General features: G+C 47.1%; 1 protein-coding gene across 1 annotated transcript; it reads left to right on the top strand.

Moving 5' to 3' along the window:
* Positions 1-162: 162 nt before the first annotated feature.
* Positions 163-14,574, top strand: RIBC2 (RIB43A domain with coiled-coils 2; the record flags this gene model as incomplete). Its single annotated transcript, XM_082421635.1, has 7 exons — positions 163-345; positions 1,146-1,227; positions 4,360-4,704; positions 6,050-6,168; positions 7,233-7,460; positions 9,702-9,868; positions 11,022-14,574. 7 exons carry the CDS (start codon positions 163-165, stop codon positions 11,098-11,100), a joined length of 1,203 nt encoding a protein of 400 aa, XP_082277761.1. The 3' UTR covers positions 11,101-14,574.
* Positions 14,575-17,027: the final 2,453 nt, after the last annotated feature.

Genomic DNA, 17,027 nt, shown 5'->3' with positions numbered 1-17,027 from the left:
CGATGTTTCTTAGCAACCGAAGTTGTTTACGTTTCCGAGGAACCGGGTCTTCTCGCCACTGGAGCGGTGGGAGAAGGCCGGACTGAGAGCCTCTGGAGCAGGCTCGGATCCCACCAGCCCAACCTCCTAGGGAGCCAGCCTCGCTTGGCTTGAGCTTGTTTTATGTTTGTTGTCTTTTCTTTTAATCTCACAAGTTTTAAAAACCTCAGAATTTCTTGGCGATTCGCAGTCATGGAGGTAGCGCAGCCCAAGGACCTGGAGGAGGACTTCGGTCTGGCCAAAAGGAGATATGCGGAGCTGCGCAGGCAGAAACGGATCTTCAATGCCAGGAACAGGATCATCGGGGTGAGATCCTCCAGCCCGGAAGGGAAAGGGGCCAGGAGGGAATGTGGAGGAGCGGCTGGGGGCGAGTGAGGCGGGCGGCGGGAAACAAGAGGAGATGAACCCTTGGAATGAAACTTTTGATCCAGGCACCGCTGCAGACGGCTCCAGGCTTTGCCGGGAAGACTTGTTCCATGTATTGACTTTGCTGAGGATGGGAGAGACCTTAACAGACCAAATAATGCCCCCTGTCCCTTGCCAGACAGGCAAATTGAGTCCTGCAGTGGGGAGAGAGCTTGCCTGGAGTTAATGGCCAGAGACTGGAACGCGATTCTCCTCTCTCTGAGCCGGATTTTCTACATTGCCAGGAATTCCCTCCAGTCCGTTCATTTGACAAATGCCAGTGGAGTTCCTATTTTGTGGCAAGCCTGAGCTGGGCCCAGGAGATGAGGAACAAGGCAATATTTGACCTTGAGGAGTTCATAGCCCAGAGTGGAGGAGTCAGGCATTAAAATGGTCACATTATAATGCAGTGGAGTCAGTGCTGTGAGGGAGGCAAGCAAAGGCTGCCAGGGAGCACCAACTGGGGCTGGGAGAGGAAATCAGAGAGGACTCCCCAGAGGAGGTGATGCCTAAGCAGTGTTCTGAGGATGAGGATCTATTGACTGAAAAGGGGAGAAGGAAGCTCTGGGGAAATTTAAGACAGGCTGAAGAACCAGCTATAAGCAAAAGCATCCGGGTATGACAAGATTTGGCTTACAGTAGGACTGTTATCAACTGAATCAAATTATCTGGCTCTAATTCCCTTTGTTTTCCTTTCCCAGGGAGACACAGAAGCCTGGGATGTTCAGGTTTGTGACCAGAAGATAAAAGAAGCAACTGAAAAAGCTAGACAGGAAACCTTTGGTGAGCATTCCCTGAATGGCCATCTAGCAGTTCAGGGCTGTGTGCCTTTACACCCCAGTTCACATTTCCTCACATATGAAAAAAGTTGCAATTTTCATGCTCTTCCTCCTTTTAAAACTTCACAATTTCTTGTGCTCAATTAACTTAATGCACTGATGCTTCCTCACTTAAAAAAAAAAACAGCTATTGAATTCTATGTGAGCTGTAGGAAATAAATTGTGAGGATAAATGTATGTTTTTCTCTGTTTTCTTAAAAAACTGGGTATGAAAATCTTTAAACACACACATTTTCTGCCAAAAAGTTCAAGACCTTCTACCGGGGACAGCTGTTTACAGTAGCCTGAGCTCATACCCCCGAGCTGACTCAGAACCAGATATGGTTCAAATAATAGTGTTCTGGCTCTTAGATCAAATACTCAAATAGTATTCCTTTTCCCCCATCACGTCTAGCAATTTCTTTTAAAGCACTATAAGGATTTTTTAAATAGAAAAAAGCAGGGTACAAAATTGTATATACAGTGGGTTATCAATTAAGTTTAAATACATATATAAATATATATGTTTTAAAATACATAAAAATATGCTTAGAAAAATACAGAAAGGAAATATACCAAAATGTCAGCAGTGGTAAAGTTGGAGTGATGGCATGATGAGTGAAATTGATTTTCTTCTTTATACTGTTTCATATTTTCTAAACATTTTACCTTTTAAAATTCTAGCTTAAAGTAATTCAAACCTGTGTTAAACCATAATGGAAAAGAATATGAAAAAGAATATATGTATGTATAACTGAATCAATCACTTTGCTGTACAGCAGAAACTAACACAACATTGTAAGTCAACTATACTTCGGGCTTCCCTGGTGGCGCAGTGGTTGAGAATCTGCCTACCAATGCAGGGGATACGGGTTCGAGCTCTGGTCTGGGAAGACCCCACATGCCGTGGAGCGACTAGGCCCGTGAGCCACAATTGCTGAGCCTGCGTGTCTGGAGCCTGTGCTCCGTAACAAGAGAGGCCGCGATAGTGAGAGGCCCTCGCACTGCGATGAGGAGTGGCCCCCACTTGCCGCAACTAGAGAAAGCCCTTGCACAGAAACGAAGACCCAACACAGCCATAAATAAATAAATAAAATTAAATTGTAAAAAAATAGAAAAATGTTTAAAAAAAAAAAACAACTATACTTCAGTAAAATTTCTTTTTTAAAAAGTAATTCAAACGTACAAAAACGACGTGACAGACATATACATACCCACCACCAGACTAGATATGAACATTTTGCCAAACCGGCTTTAGATATCTTAAGAAATGCTTTTTGAAAATTAAATGTTATACAGACATAGCTAAAGCTCTCCCCCATCTTACCATTTTCCTCTTCCTCCCTTCTCAGAGGTGTGATCATTCCCATGCATGTTTTTGTACTTGTACTATTTAGGTATGTACATCCATGACAATATAAAATTTGTGTGTGTGTTTTAAAATTTTACATAAATGATGTTATATTGAATGTATCCTTTTGCAACATTTAAAAAATTCACCAATCTATTTTTGGAATTTAGAGGTGATCTATGTACAGAATATTCATTTTAATTGCTTTATGATGTTTTGTCATATGAATTTTAACCACAATTTTTTTATTCCTCTACTGGTGGCTGATTTAGATTTTTTCCAGTTTTTTAAAATAATTACAAACAATGTTAATGACTGTCCTGCATTATGTCCCAATGTTCATGTCCCTGGTGTACCTAGAAATGAAATTGATAGGTCATAGTATGTGCATGTTTTCAGTTTTACGGGATGTTGGCAAATGGCTTTCCAAAGTTATAAAAGTTACACTCCCACAAGCAGTAAACGAGAAATCTTTGTTTCCCCACATCCTTACTAATACCTGCTATTATTCGCATTTGAAATGTTTCTCCATTTCATTGGATGTTTCCCATCTTGTAAGGTTGATGATCTTTTCACAAGTTTATTGATCATTCAGGTTTCTTTATATTGATTTGCCTTTTCCTCTCCTTGGCCCCCTTTTTGGTTAGGTTGTTTATTGTTTTTTTTTTTTAAGTTGATTTGTAGGTGCTTTTTAAATATTCAGAATACTAATCCTTTAATGGTTGTGTTAACTTTTTGGAAGGTTGGATTACTTTAGAATCACTAAAAATCATTCTTTAAGTGGATTTGATCTTGGAGAGGCAGCAGTAAGTGGTGGCGTGAAGCAAGATCTTAATTCCCTGCCCAGGAATTGAACCTGGGGAGCTTGGATGAAAACCAGCAATCCCAGCCACCACACCCCCTGGCTCTTGACCCCGGTGAAAAATTCATTTCTCACGGAGGCAAAAACTGTAAAAACAGGTACAAAGTTAATTATTAGAGACACAGCACAACAAGTGGGAGAGCACACAGAGAAACAGTTTGCTTAGTTAAGACAGAAGCAGGGCAGAGATGCACACCCGGAGAGGAAAGGTGTGGGCGTCCCCGCTAATGAGGAGGAGTCCAGTAAAGAGGGGGTGAAGTCATTCATATAGGGCAGTTCTTCTGGGTCTCTGTTTACCTTTGGCCAATTACCTGGCTTCTTTTTCCACACGTGACCTGCCCTAGGCCCCTCCCCAGCATGCGTGCGCAAATTTTTTTCCAAGATGGGATTTCAGCCCAGAGGCCTATGGGACGGCCTTAGCATCACCTATTATGGGGTGGTGCCTCCTCCTTTTTGACCCCCAAGGAGCCTTTCTGCGCATGTGCAATGTCTCCCTTGCCCCAAGGATGGGAAATATGTGACCTCTTGATCCTTTACCCAAACAAAGGTTAGCCCCTCTCTGTTCCTGCCACGACTGTTATCTTCAGGCATCCTCAGGAGACAAAGCCTGGCTATTTACCTTGTTTCTGTTCTTACATCCATTTCGGAGAGCAAACAGGAGGCTGATTTTAAATGTCTAACCTGGAGCCCATCTATGTCCTAATGCAAACAGGAGACTAGTTGTAAGTGTCTGGCCCGAAGCCCACTTTTTCCTGCTCCATGAAATGTACACGGGAGGCCAGTTGTAAATGCCTAGCTTGGGGCCCATCTATCTCCTGCCTCAGATTCAAATTTATGTCTTTCCTCTGAATCTTAAGCTGATGAATATGCTGTATCTCTTCTAGCTGCTGAAATGAGGCAAAATGACAAGATCACATGCATATCAGAAAACCGGGAAAGGAGAGATAGGAAAAATCTCTGTAAAGCTATCAATGATTTCCAACAGAGCTTTCAGAAGCCAGAAACTCGCTGTGAATTTGACCTCTCCGACCCCCTAGCCCTTAAGAAAGATCTTCCAGCCCGGCAGTCAGATAATGATGCTCGGAATACAATATCAGGAATGCAGAAATTCATGGGAGAGGATTTAAACTTCTATCAGAGGAAGAAATTCCAAGAGGAACAAAACAGGGAATGGTCCTTGCAACAGCAAAGGGAATGGAAGATCGCCCGTGCCAACCAAAAATGTGCAGGTAATGGAACAAAAAAGACAGATGGGTCTCAATACTTTCTTCAACAAATCAATCCCCCCCCCCTTTTTTTTTCTTGTTTCATTTTGTCTTTTAAGTCTCACTAATATGCTGCTTTGGCCACGTGGCCAAAAAAAGAGACATGAGAACCCGGGTTCCAGGATTTAAATATCTTCAGCCACGTGCCTGTCATGCAGGAAACACCTTCTGAGCTTGTGCTCTGTCCGGGCCCCAGTGGGATGCTGGAGTTCAGGGTAACTCAGCATCGGTCCCGGCCCTCAGTGTGTGGGCCAAGACATAGGTCCAGCCTATATCAGTTCGTGTCCAGTAAGAAAATCTGATCATCCCCTGAACCTGACCGTCCACCTCCATCAATGGGAGCTCTGTTCCTCTAGTTGCCCAGGCCCAAACCCAAGTCATCTTGACTCCTTCCTTTCCCTCAAATGCCACACGCAGTCCAGCAGCAAGTCATCCCAAATTCCAACCACCTTCACCATGTCCTCCACTACCACTCTGGACTAAGCAGCCAGCATCTCCCAACTGGATCATTGCAGTAACCTCTAACTGGTCTCCCTGCTTCTGCCCTTGTCTCCCCATAGTCTTTTCTCAACCCAGCAGCCAGAATGATGCCGTTAAAAGTTAAGCTGGGGCTTCCCTGGTGGCGCAGTGGTTGAGAATCTGCCTGCCAATGCAGGGGACACGGGTTCGAGCCCTGGTCTGGGAGGATCCCACATGCCGCGGAGCAACTAGGCCCGTGAGCCACAACTACTGAGCCTGCGCGTCTGGAGCCTGTGCTCCGCAACAAGAGAGGCCGCGATAGTGAGAGGCCCGCGCACCGCGATGAAGAGTGGCCCCCGCTTGCCACAACTAGAGAAAGCCCTTGCATAGAAACGAAGACCCAACACAGCCAAAAAAATAAAATAAATAAATAAATAAATAAGTCAGGAGCGCTTTTAAAAAAAAAAAAAAGTTAAGCTGGATCCTATGCTCAAAACCAATAGCTTCTCAGTTTACTCAATAAAAGCCAAATTTATTTCAAGGACCAACAAGTCTGACCTTACCTCCTGCTATGCTGCTCTCTAAACCCCTCTCCCCTGGTTCCACGGCAGACATTACCAATCCATAGCAGACATTACCAGGCCACAGTGGTGATTGCTCACACTGCCAGGCACCCATCTAAGAGCTTTACTTGAATTGACTCGTGTCAATCTCCCACAGCCTTCCGACGCACCCCTTTTCTTTGGATGGGGCCGTGATGAGAGACAGATACTCCGCAGCGTGCTCTGCACATCTCGGCAGGGTCTCCGGGCAGGCACGCAAGGTTTGATTGCGTTTTGCTTCCTTTCAGAGGATCTCTACCTGAAGACAAGGCTGCAGTTTGACGAAACAGCCAAGCATTTACAGAATCTGGAAAGCACCACCAGAAAGGCGGTTTGTGCAGCTGTGAAAGAATTCAACAAGAAGCAGGTGTATACCCCAGGCTCTGTCTGGAGGGGAAGACAAACACACAGCCACCTCCCCGGCAGGCCCCAGCCTCCTTGACTCATCAATGATAGCAGTTCTTTTTAATCCCTGCAACAATCGGCTGCTCTTATTAGTCACTGTGTTCAACAACCCTTTCAGAGGGGCACGATTAACCCAATTTAATTGATAAAGAAACGGGCTCAGAGTGGGGAACTGACTTTCTTTGGGATGCCTAAGTACTAATCTGATTTGCTTTGGCAGATTCAAATACTGGACTTCCAAATACCGCGAGTCCAGTATTCAAATCCCAGCCTGTCCAGCTGCAAAGCATGGGCTTACGTAACGTAGTTGAGCTGGCCTCCTTGTGAGCACCTGCTGTGCGTGGGCACCTCAAAAAGTGCCCTGTCCATTCATTACTAAAGAGAACTGGTAACACTGACAAATGTCTCTTAATCCGTCTCTTGACTTGACAGAGAAATAACTGCAGCCCAGAGAGGGCAGGTGACTTGCTCCAGGTCACACAGCCAGGGCCCGTTCCCTCCACCCATCATCCTCATGTGAATGGGGATTTGGCCAGGAATTTATTTGTCCCTGGGGCTGAGGTTGCCGGGCAGTGGGAGCACCTTTTAGAAATCACCACTGCTGTGAATCACTTGGTTGGCTGTTCTTTGTGGCCCGCCGCCGTCCAAGGGTGACCAGGACCACACGGAGGGGTACACAGCCCTGTCTTGGGGTGGGTGAGGCCAAGCCGAGGGGAGATGGCAGCCTAACAGGGGGAGGCAGCTCCCTGCTTTGGCAAATCACTGCAAACAAAGACGTGCAGCAATTATGCGTTCGACCAACAGGCAGTGATTCCCCGAGCCCAGTCCGCTCACCCAGCATCTCCCAGGCAGCTGGGGGTCTGAGGGCCTCCCCACATCCATGCCTGATGAGTCTACACCTCCCCCCATCCCCGGTGCCCTTTAGCACATTCTTCCTTCAAGGGCCCCCAGTGAGACTTGCCAGCCTATGCCTCAGTCCCCCCGGGGTCACTCAGGGCATCTCCCTTAATATCTTGCCCTGCTCAGGCCTTGGAGTCAGCAGAAAAGAAAATTCAAGAGAAAAAACAAGACCAAGAGGACAACCTGGCCGAGATCTCCCACCTGCTGCGTGGGGACCTGCTCTTGGAGAACCCCCAGCAGGCAGCCAGCTCCTTCGGGCCCCATCGCGTGGTCCCCGACCGCTGGAAGGGCATGAGCCGGGAGCAGCTGGAGTTCATCCGCCTGGCTCAGAAACAGCAAGTCCAGGAGAAGCTGGTGCCTGTGCCCCCACCCCCCCACCCCCCGAGCCCGCAGATGGGGCCCTGTGCTCCCTGCCACCTTCCTCAAGCATCTAGTTATAGCCACTGTCACGCTCGGCCCTAGAAGCTGCCCTCAAGGAGTCTGTGTTCTAGTGAGAGGAGGACAAGCACTAGGGAGGGGAGGAGGCTGGGGAAGGGGCTGAGATTGCTGGGCGCGAGAGGGTCATCAGGGGACCAATGGCTCTGGAACAAAGGGCTGAAGGTGGGGAGGGACCTTGCACGTGTCTGGGGAAAGGACGATCAGGCGGGGTGAAGAGCAAGGGCAAAGGCCTTGAGGAAGGGCCATCTTGACCTGTTCAGAGAAGGGAGGCATCTGGTGGCTGGAGTGGAGGGAGGGGAGAGGGTGGGATGAAGTCCAAGAGGCAGAGGGTTGAGGGCCTGGCAGGCCACTGGGGAAGACTTTGCCTTTTTTGTGACCGAAATGGGGAGCTCTGGCGGGTTCTGAGCAGAGGAGAGACAAGATCTCACAGTTAACAGGATCCCTCCTGCCGCTGTGTTGAGGGTGGACTTAGGGGGATAAGGCGGGAAGGAGAGAGATCACTGGGGAGGCTGATGGTCAAGGTCAGAGATGGTGCTGGCTGAGGCCAGGGCGCTGGCAGCAGGGGTGCTGAGAAGTGGTCGGATTCTGGATGTATTTGGAAGTTAGAGTCAACAGAATTGGTTGAAGGGTTTGGCATGGCATATGAGAGACAGAGGAGTTAAGGATTACTCCAGGCATCCTGGCCTGAGCAACGAGAAGGAAGGAGTTGGCACTTACAGAGATGGGAAGATGGTGGGAGAAACAAGTCCAGGAGGGAAGTTCATGGGAGAATGGAAATCACAAGCGCAATTTTGGATATGTTGTGTGCAATGTTCTTTAGATATCTATATCTGCTAGGATTCAGCTGAAAATCCCAAATAACACCATCTTAAAAAAAATAGAACTTTATCTCTTGCATGTAGACTAAATCCTCAAGAAAACAGCCCAGGGCTGGCATGGCAGCTCCACGACCATTGACTAAAGTTCTGCCATCCTCAGCACCTGGTTCCCACCTCTTAGTGCAAGATGGCTGCTTGAGCTCCAGTCATCATATGCATATTCCAGCTGGCAGGAAGAAGGAAGGGGGAAGAATGCTAAGGACACTTCCTAGAAGTTTCACAAGACATTTCCATTTACATTTCGTTGGACAACTCAGTCACTAGGTTGCCCCTAACTATAAAGAAGAAATGTAGTATTTATTCCAGGCAGTGAAGTGCTGGTGATTCTTTTATTAAGGAAGAAGGAAAAATGGCTACTGGTGGACAAGTTATATTTTCTGACACAACTTCCAAGTAAAGCCCAGCAGGCAGCTGGATGTAGAGTCTGGGGCTCAGAATGAGATCTGGGCTGGAGACATAAACAGGAAGTCATCACTGCACTGAGAGTATTTAAAGCAGGGAACCTGGAGATCACAAAGGGAGTGAGTGTAGACAGAGGGACCCTCCCCTCTCACCCCCATCGTTTATAAAGAGCAAAGCGGCCTGAGAAGGAGCAGCCAGAGAGGTAGGAGGGATGCAAGCAGTGGTGAATTCAGAGGGAGTGTGGGAACCCCTGGGTCAAACGCCACTGCTGGGCTGCTGGCTGGATGCAGGACCCAGCACTGGGCAGTCACCTCTTTGGTGGAGTGGTGGCAGCCTGTTTAATGGGCTGGAGAGAGAACAGGCAGGAGGGCAAGGAGACAGCAAGTGCAGACAATACTTTCAAGGCACTCTGCTGTAAAGGGCACAGAGAAATTCACCCCCAAGATCCTGAGCCATTGTCCCGGGGTGGGGCTGTGGCATCAGCACATTCTAGAAGTGACCAGAGGACCCCAGTGTCCAGCCAGGTGGTGCCACTGCCCACTGGTAGCATCCCAGATGCAGAGGACCTGACACCCGTGGGCCCTGCTTACGGAGGTCTGGGCTGGGAGCCACTGTTGGAACCGAGACTCTGCTGTCCCTTCAGGCTCAGAGGGCCAGCGCAGGCCTCCCAAGAGGGGGAATCAGCTGGGCCACCAGCATGATGGCAGGTGGGGGGGGGGGTTCTCCTCTGATTTCCGGCATGACGTTGCTCACCTACCTGCCCCCTTCTGGGCCTCAGTTTCTCCATCTGTACAATGAAAGGCCGGCTCCTAGAGACAATCCCCTGGGGCTCTTCTGCTGGGGACAGGCGGTGGTGAGTCACCTCTCCTCTCTCCAGAGGCTCCAGGAGGAAGAGCGCCAGCGAGACATGCACTGGGACCGGCAGAGGGTCCAGCGGGCTCGCGCTGCCTTGCTGTGTGAGCGGCAGCAGCAGTGCCAACGGCATGACCTGCGCAGGGCCCTGGACTGCAGCAACCTCAGCCTGGCCAAGGAGCAGCTTTCACAGTCAGTGCCAGGCGGGGGCCTGGGCGGGAGCGGGGAGATGGGGGTACAGGTGGGGAGGGCAGGCAGAGGGGGCTGGGATCAGGTTAGGGTCAAGGGGGGCAGGTGGGAATTGGGGGCATCATCGAGGGAATCAGGCTCGGGGAAAGCGGGGGTAGGCGCTGGCCCTGAAGGGCCCATAGAGCAGGCACCGTCCTTTCCTGGACCCCTGGCTCACCCTCCCTGAATCCTTCCCACCCAAGGGCTCGGGACCCTTGGGGTATATTTCACCAGAGGCCCTGTAGCAGCAGTGGTTGGGGCTATAGCATAGCCTCCTGGTAAAGAGAAGGGGAAGAAGGACTCAGAGCTAAGAAGCTAGAAATTAAGTGCTAGGAAACCATCGGCCCCCCCACAGACCAGGGATTGAGATTCCATTGTGCCCTCAACCTGTAAACATCCCTCCTTGGACGGTCCTCACCTGGGCACTGGCGGACCCCAGCAGGCTCGGACACGGGTGCTGGTGATGGAGTACACGGAGGGCACCAGGAGTCCCAGGGGAGGGCGCCAGGTGGGCTTCCGGGAGGAGGCTGCGTGGCTCAGACGTGGGGGAGGACAGTGCCAGCTGCCCACTGCAGGGAGGGCTCTCCGGGGAGAGGAAGGGGTTCCTGGGCTGCCAAGAACAAGTCTGGAGTCTCTTCTTCATTTCAGACAGGCCCCAGGAGTAGTTCAGAGTTCCAGCTACAGAAAATGTCAAATGCAGATCAGTAGGTGAATTCGTCACTAAAAAAAAACAAAACCCATTATTTATTTACTTATTTATCTATCTATTCATCAAGCTCTGGCTTGAACATGGAGGGGATCCACCAGTATTTTTTCCAATGTCTGTTTATCGGTGGGTCCATCATTGGGGGCCTAAATAAGGAGAATTAAGAGAGAATCTCACAGAAATCAAATGGGATGAGCAAATGTCTTTACAATCATGGAATTTTAAGATATCACCACATTTCACGTGCGCAGGTCCCTAAACTAATAAGCAGTGACGAAATGCCCCCTTCCTCCCCCTTTAGCTCGTAGAGCTGGAATGCACTCTGTATCCTGCGGTTAACACACCAATTAAACAGTAGAATGTTTAGGAAGTCAGGCATTTCCTGATTTCTTTTTCTCGTTTTATTATCAGGAAAAAATATATGAAGGAAATCTGTACAAATCATCCCACAGAAGATTATTTCTCACAATTTAATACAAGAAGCCGATAATGAAAAAGGCACCTTCTTTCCCTCTGAATCGTTTACCTATAAAGGGCAGTAACCTTGAAGAGTCCCATCTGTTAAAAAAAAAAAGGCGCTCTTTGGTCCAGAAGTACTGTTGAACTTAACTTTTCCACCGTAGACAAAACTTGATTAAACCCCTTCCTGTATTTCTATGAGGAGCATTAGTGTCTGTTCAACTCAGCTCAGACTATTTCTAGAGCAGCTCTGGTGCTGTAGATACAGGGATGAAAGCCTGCGTATTAGACTCTAGGTTCAGCTGGTGCAATCGCCAATACTCACGGGCATCATTTTAACCGCTTCACGTGGAATTAACTAATTTGGTTCTCACAGCAGCCCGGGGTGGGTATTTTTATTACTCGCATTCTCCAGGTGAAGAGCCTGAGCTATAGACACGTTAAGTGACTTGCCCAAGGTCACGCTGACGGGACGTGGTGGACCTGGGGTTGAACCCAGGGTGTCTGGCTCTCAACCACTTCTCTCTCCTGGCTCCCGGTAACAAGACCCAAAACACGAGTGGCCAAAAACGCACAAGTTTACTTCCTCCTCTCGTCAGAGCCCCAGCTGAGCAGTGCTCCCTCATTGCTCTGCCATCTCGCATCCTGTGGTCCCGGAATGCTGTTCCAGCTCCCACCATCCTATCACATTCAGGCCAGCAGGCAGGAGAAAACGGGAAGGAAGGGGGTGGGTGAACGCAGCACAGCAGCAAGGCCTTGGCTCCGGAAGTGTACATTTCACCTCTGCTCACACCCTATTGGTCAGAATTTAGTCATGTGACCATGCCTCGCTGCGGTGGAGGCTGGGGAGCCTTGCTGGCTAACCACGTGACAGGCAATAATTCCACAATGGTATAAAAGATGAAAGAACACAGAGTGGGGGACGACTAGCAGTCTGCGGAGTCTTGAACCATGCTTTGGAATTTGCCAGTAGGGAGGCAATTTACACGGGGGGAGGGGGAGAGTATGTCCAGCAGTAACGGGGTCACTAGCTCCCAGGCCCAGGTGACTGGGTCCCGACCGGTTACCTCTGCCTTCTCCGTGTAGGCTTCTTGCAGGACCATATCCATATGGCCAGTGACAAGATGCAGCTCTTGGTGGCACTTCATCATTAGCCAGGGTGGAGCTGGATACACCAGTGCTGGCTGCTTAGCCCACATCCCTCTTCTTCTAAACACTTTCTCCCCTGCTGGAAACCCTTCACTGGCTGATGTTTAACCAGAGCCTGAGGATTGGCAGGGTTTTCCCAGGTGGATCAGTTGGAGCTGAACATCCTTTAGGGAAGCATGTTGAGGGTGTATAGTTTCCTGGAACTATCATAACAAAGTACCACACATTGGGGGGCTTAAACAACAGAAATGTACAGTTCCTCACAGCTCTGGAGGCCAGAATCCGAGACCAAGGTGTCGACAGGGCTGGTTCCTTCTGAGGGCCTTGCAGGAGACCCTGTTCCTGGCCTGTCTCCCAGCTTCGGGAGATTTGCTGATGACCTTTGGTGTTCCTTGGCTTGTAGCTGCATCACCCACATATATGCCTTCATCTTCACATGGCATTCTCATCCCCTGTGTGTCTGCGTCCCAATTTTCCCTGTTCATAAGGACACTAGCCATATTTGATTAGGGTTCAGCTTAATGACTTTACCTAAACTATATCAACAATGACCTTATTTATAAGATCACATTCTGGGGTACTGGAAGTTAGGAATCCAATATACCTTTTCTTGGGGGGAAGGGCACAATTCAACCCTTAATGGGGGGAATGCAGAGGGGCACCTGCCCTCTTGCTTCCCAGGATAATCCCATTGAGAATGTTGTTGCCCAGGCTGAAGAAGCCACGCTTCGGGGAGGGCCCTGGATGAGTGACACACTGTGTAGATTGTTAATCCTCCTACAGTTGGGCAGGGAGATAAAGTGAGTGATGGGAGGTGATGTCAGTTCATTCCGTGCACATTGAGTGCTCTTCAAATCCTGGACGCTGTGCCAGGCCCTGGGCTAGGATCTCTCACAGTCTAGTGGGCGACCCATTTATGGAAGTAGGTCCTTGCACAGGAGTGGGAGGTGGAATCATACACCGGGCTGCTGGGCACAGGCTAGGAGGGAGATGGCGCTAGGAGGACCCTGCAGTCGTCAGTAATACCAGTTATATGCCTGGAATCACAGGCCCAAAGTGGAGAGGCTTGCTTTGACTCTGAATTTCGCATCTTTTTTTTTTAATTAATTTTTATTGGAGTATAGTTGCTTCACAATGTTGTGCTTCTGCTGTACAGCAAAGTGAATCAGCTACATATACATATATACCCTCTTCTTTGGATTTCCTTCCCATTTAGGTCACCACAGAGCATTGAGTAGAGTTGAATTTCGCATCATTATAAAAAATACTCCGAAAGGAAGGCGAGGCGGGAAACCCGGACATTTGCTTGTTTTAAGTGCGCCCTCTGCTGGTGACCAGCAGCACAACACATTCCCCGTGGTTCTCAGGCAGGAAAATGAATGAACCCCAGGGATTAATTCAACTAATTCAACTACCGCCTCCCAGGCCCAGTGCTGGGTAGGTTGTTGCAACACCCGTGCATCCCTGGATGTTGTGATTGCCATCCTGCCGAGAGAAGACAAAAGAAGGGAGGTTGAGTAACTTGCCTCCACCTGGAAGGCAGAGCCAGGTTCCAGGTGTGGGACCCTCTCCATGGCTCCTCTGAATGGCCCCATTATGATTTTACAGACACACACACTCCAGAGGGTTTTGTTTTGTTTCTTGGTTTTTCACTTTTTTCCCCAACATTTATTATGAAAAATGTCACACATACAGAAAAATTGAAATCATTATACAATACACTCACACACCTACTACCTAGATTCTACAATTAATATTTTGCTAATATTTGCTTCATTGTCTATCTCTCTACAAACTGGCTTTTAAAAATTACAGTTATCGGGGAGGGGGGAAGGGTAAGCTGAGACGAAGTGAGAGAGTGGCATGGACATATATACACTATAGATAAAATAGATAGCTAGTGGGAAGCAGCTGCATAGCACAGGGAGATCACCTCGGTGCTTTGTGACCACCTAGAGGGGTGGGATAGGGAGGGTGGGAGGGAGACACAAGAGGGAGGGGACATGGGGATATATGTATATGTATAGCTGATTCACTTTGTTATAAAGCAGAAACTAACACACCATTGTAAAGTAATTATACTCCAATAAAGATGTTTTAAAAAAAAGAATATTTGATCTAATAAAATCACTCTGAACTTAAAAAAATATATTAAAAAATTAAAAAAATTAAAATTCCAGTTATATGATGCTTACAAAAGACACATCTGAAACAAAATAGCACAGAAAAGTTAAAATAAGAGGATTCAAAAGTCATTTGACTTTATCCAAATAAGTTGAAAACCTATGTCCACACAAAACCCTGCACATGAATATTTACAGTGGCTTTATTCATACTTGCCAAAACTTGGAAGCAACCAAGATGTCCTTCAGTAGGGGAATGGATAAACAAACAGCGGTACAGCCATACAGTGGGATATTATTCTTTGCTCAAAAGAAGTGAACTATCAAGCCATGAAAAGACATGGAGGAACCTTAAATGCATATCACTGAGTGATAGAAGCCAATCTGAGAAGCCTGCAGACTGTATGATTCCAACTTTATGATATTCTGGAAAAAGCAAAACTGTGAAGACAGTAAAAAGATCAATGTATGCCAGGGATTTGGGGGTTGGGGGGCGGGTGTGGTAAATAAAGGGAGCACAGAGGATTTTTAGGGCAGCAAAACTATTTTGTATGATGCTACAATGGTGGATACAGGTCATTATACATTTGTCTAAACCCATAGAACGTATGACACAAAGAGCAAGCCCTAATTAAACTATGGACTTGAGTTAATAATGATGTTTCACTATTGACTCATTAATTTATACAAATGTGCTACACTAAAGCTAGGTGTTAGTAACATGGGGAAACTGGGGAGTGGGGAAGTAGGTATATGGGAACTCTCTGAACTTTCCACTCAATTTTTCTGTAAACCTAAAAAATAAAGTCTAATTTATAAAAAATTAGACTCTAAAAAATAAAGTCTAATTTATAAAAAAAGAAGAAGCCATGGAATACAGAAATGCTGTCACGGAGGTGCTGACACAGAGGGGGAAGGTCTAGTACATGTTGGGAATTAGGAGCAAAAGAAATATTAAACTAAATGCATGAAGTATACGGTGCAGCCATGTCTAGACACCATGTTGTATCTGGATAATTTTTGTGCCAATAAATGACATCAGAATTTAAAAAAAGAAAATAGAAGAAGCCATAAAATAGCTAGGAAGGGGGAAAAAGTCACTTGCACATTGTTCTTTATCTTTATTCTGAGTTCAAGTTCTAGTGTTCAGAACGATGGAGGGAAAAACTGAAAAATGAAGGATTAGCCCTATGCTAAATAATCCAAGGATTCTCCTTTGTAGCCTCTGTGTTACTCCTGGCCTTGCCAGCCTGTTCTAGTTGAGTATGTGGAAACTGAATTCATTTGCAGACTAGGGGGTATAATCCTAGAACCGAATTCCTTTGTCTATCTTCTTATCCCTACTTTACAGGTGGCCCAACAGAGAAAAAGCACATGCAGCGTTTCATGATTGCATAATGTAGAAGTGAACTGTGCACCTTTATTCCTGTCTAGGGCCCACTGCCCTGTTCCTCCTTTGTCCTAGTATCTGTTTTTTTTTTTTTTTTTTTTTTAATTATTTATTTATTTATTTATGGCTGTGTTGGTCTTCGTTTCTGTGTGAGGGCTTTCTCTAGTTGTGGCAAGTGGGGGCCACTCTTCATCGCGGTGCGCAGGCCTCTCGCTATGGCGGCCTCTCTTGTTGCTGAGCACAGGCTCCAGACGCACAGGCTCAGTAATTGTGGCTCACGGGCCCAGTTGCTACGTGGCATGTGGGATCTTCCCAGACCAGGGCTCGAACCCGTGTCCCCTGCATTAGCAGGCAGATTCTCAACCACTGCGCCACCAGGGAAGCCCTGTCCTAGTATCTGTTTGTGGATGGTGTTGTATAACCAAGAGCCTTTGTATGATCAAGACCCTGAACACTGCATAGTATCTTAATGGCAAATACGAATATTTAAATCCTGGGTCATTGTTTCACCAATAGAACATCTTTACTGATGAGGTAATATAAACAGAAATTGCACACAACACAGTTTGTGTGTTCAATAGTGTGTATCTTTGCACACATCAGAAACTTCATTTTGGTTCTCAGTGTTTTTACTAGTATCTTTCCCTGCCTATTTTCTTTGGACTGCCCTCCTTTAGGAAAACCTAGCAAAATTATGTTACTATTACTAGTCACTACTCAAGGGTCAGCGCTTCTGACTTTGCTAAAGGGTAGATTGACTAAAGAAATAATTTGGAAACATTTTTTATTTGTCAGTGCCTCCTTACCTGTTCAGACTTCCTGTGTATAACTTGTCCAGCAGTTTGTACCCTCTAGTAACTGTGATCCAAAGGAAGATAAAATTTTATTTGGTTCTTGCCCACACCATTTCATGCAGAACTTGGCCCTTTCATATCATCTGGTCTTCCAAGATTCTCACTCCAGAGTTTTTAATAAGCATCTTCTAAGGGAAAAGCATATATCCTCAGCATAAGGGACTGGTACGAAATCATTTGATGCAATTATTTTTAAAACTTTTGGCGACTCTTCTTGCCCCTGCTGAGTGTTTTTCTCTTGCTTTTGTCTGTTTTCCAAATATGCAAATTGCAGCAGGCGTATCCAATTTTACACTTATTTCACATAGTTAAAGTGTAAAATGTTCCTCCATAATCTTTGACAGCCCAGTTATGCTTACGCCACACTCCTTTGGCTTCCAAATAGCCCCCATTATAGGAACGGTTCCTGCTAATCCAACACCTACTATGTGCCAGGCAGGAA

Source organism: Balaenoptera physalus (assembly GCF_965194825.1).
Source record: "Balaenoptera physalus genome assembly, chromosome: 13".
Classification (NCBI taxonomy): Eukaryota; Metazoa; Chordata; class Mammalia; order Artiodactyla; family Balaenopteridae; genus Balaenoptera; species Balaenoptera physalus.
This window is presented reverse-complemented; position numbering and strand designations above follow the sequence as displayed.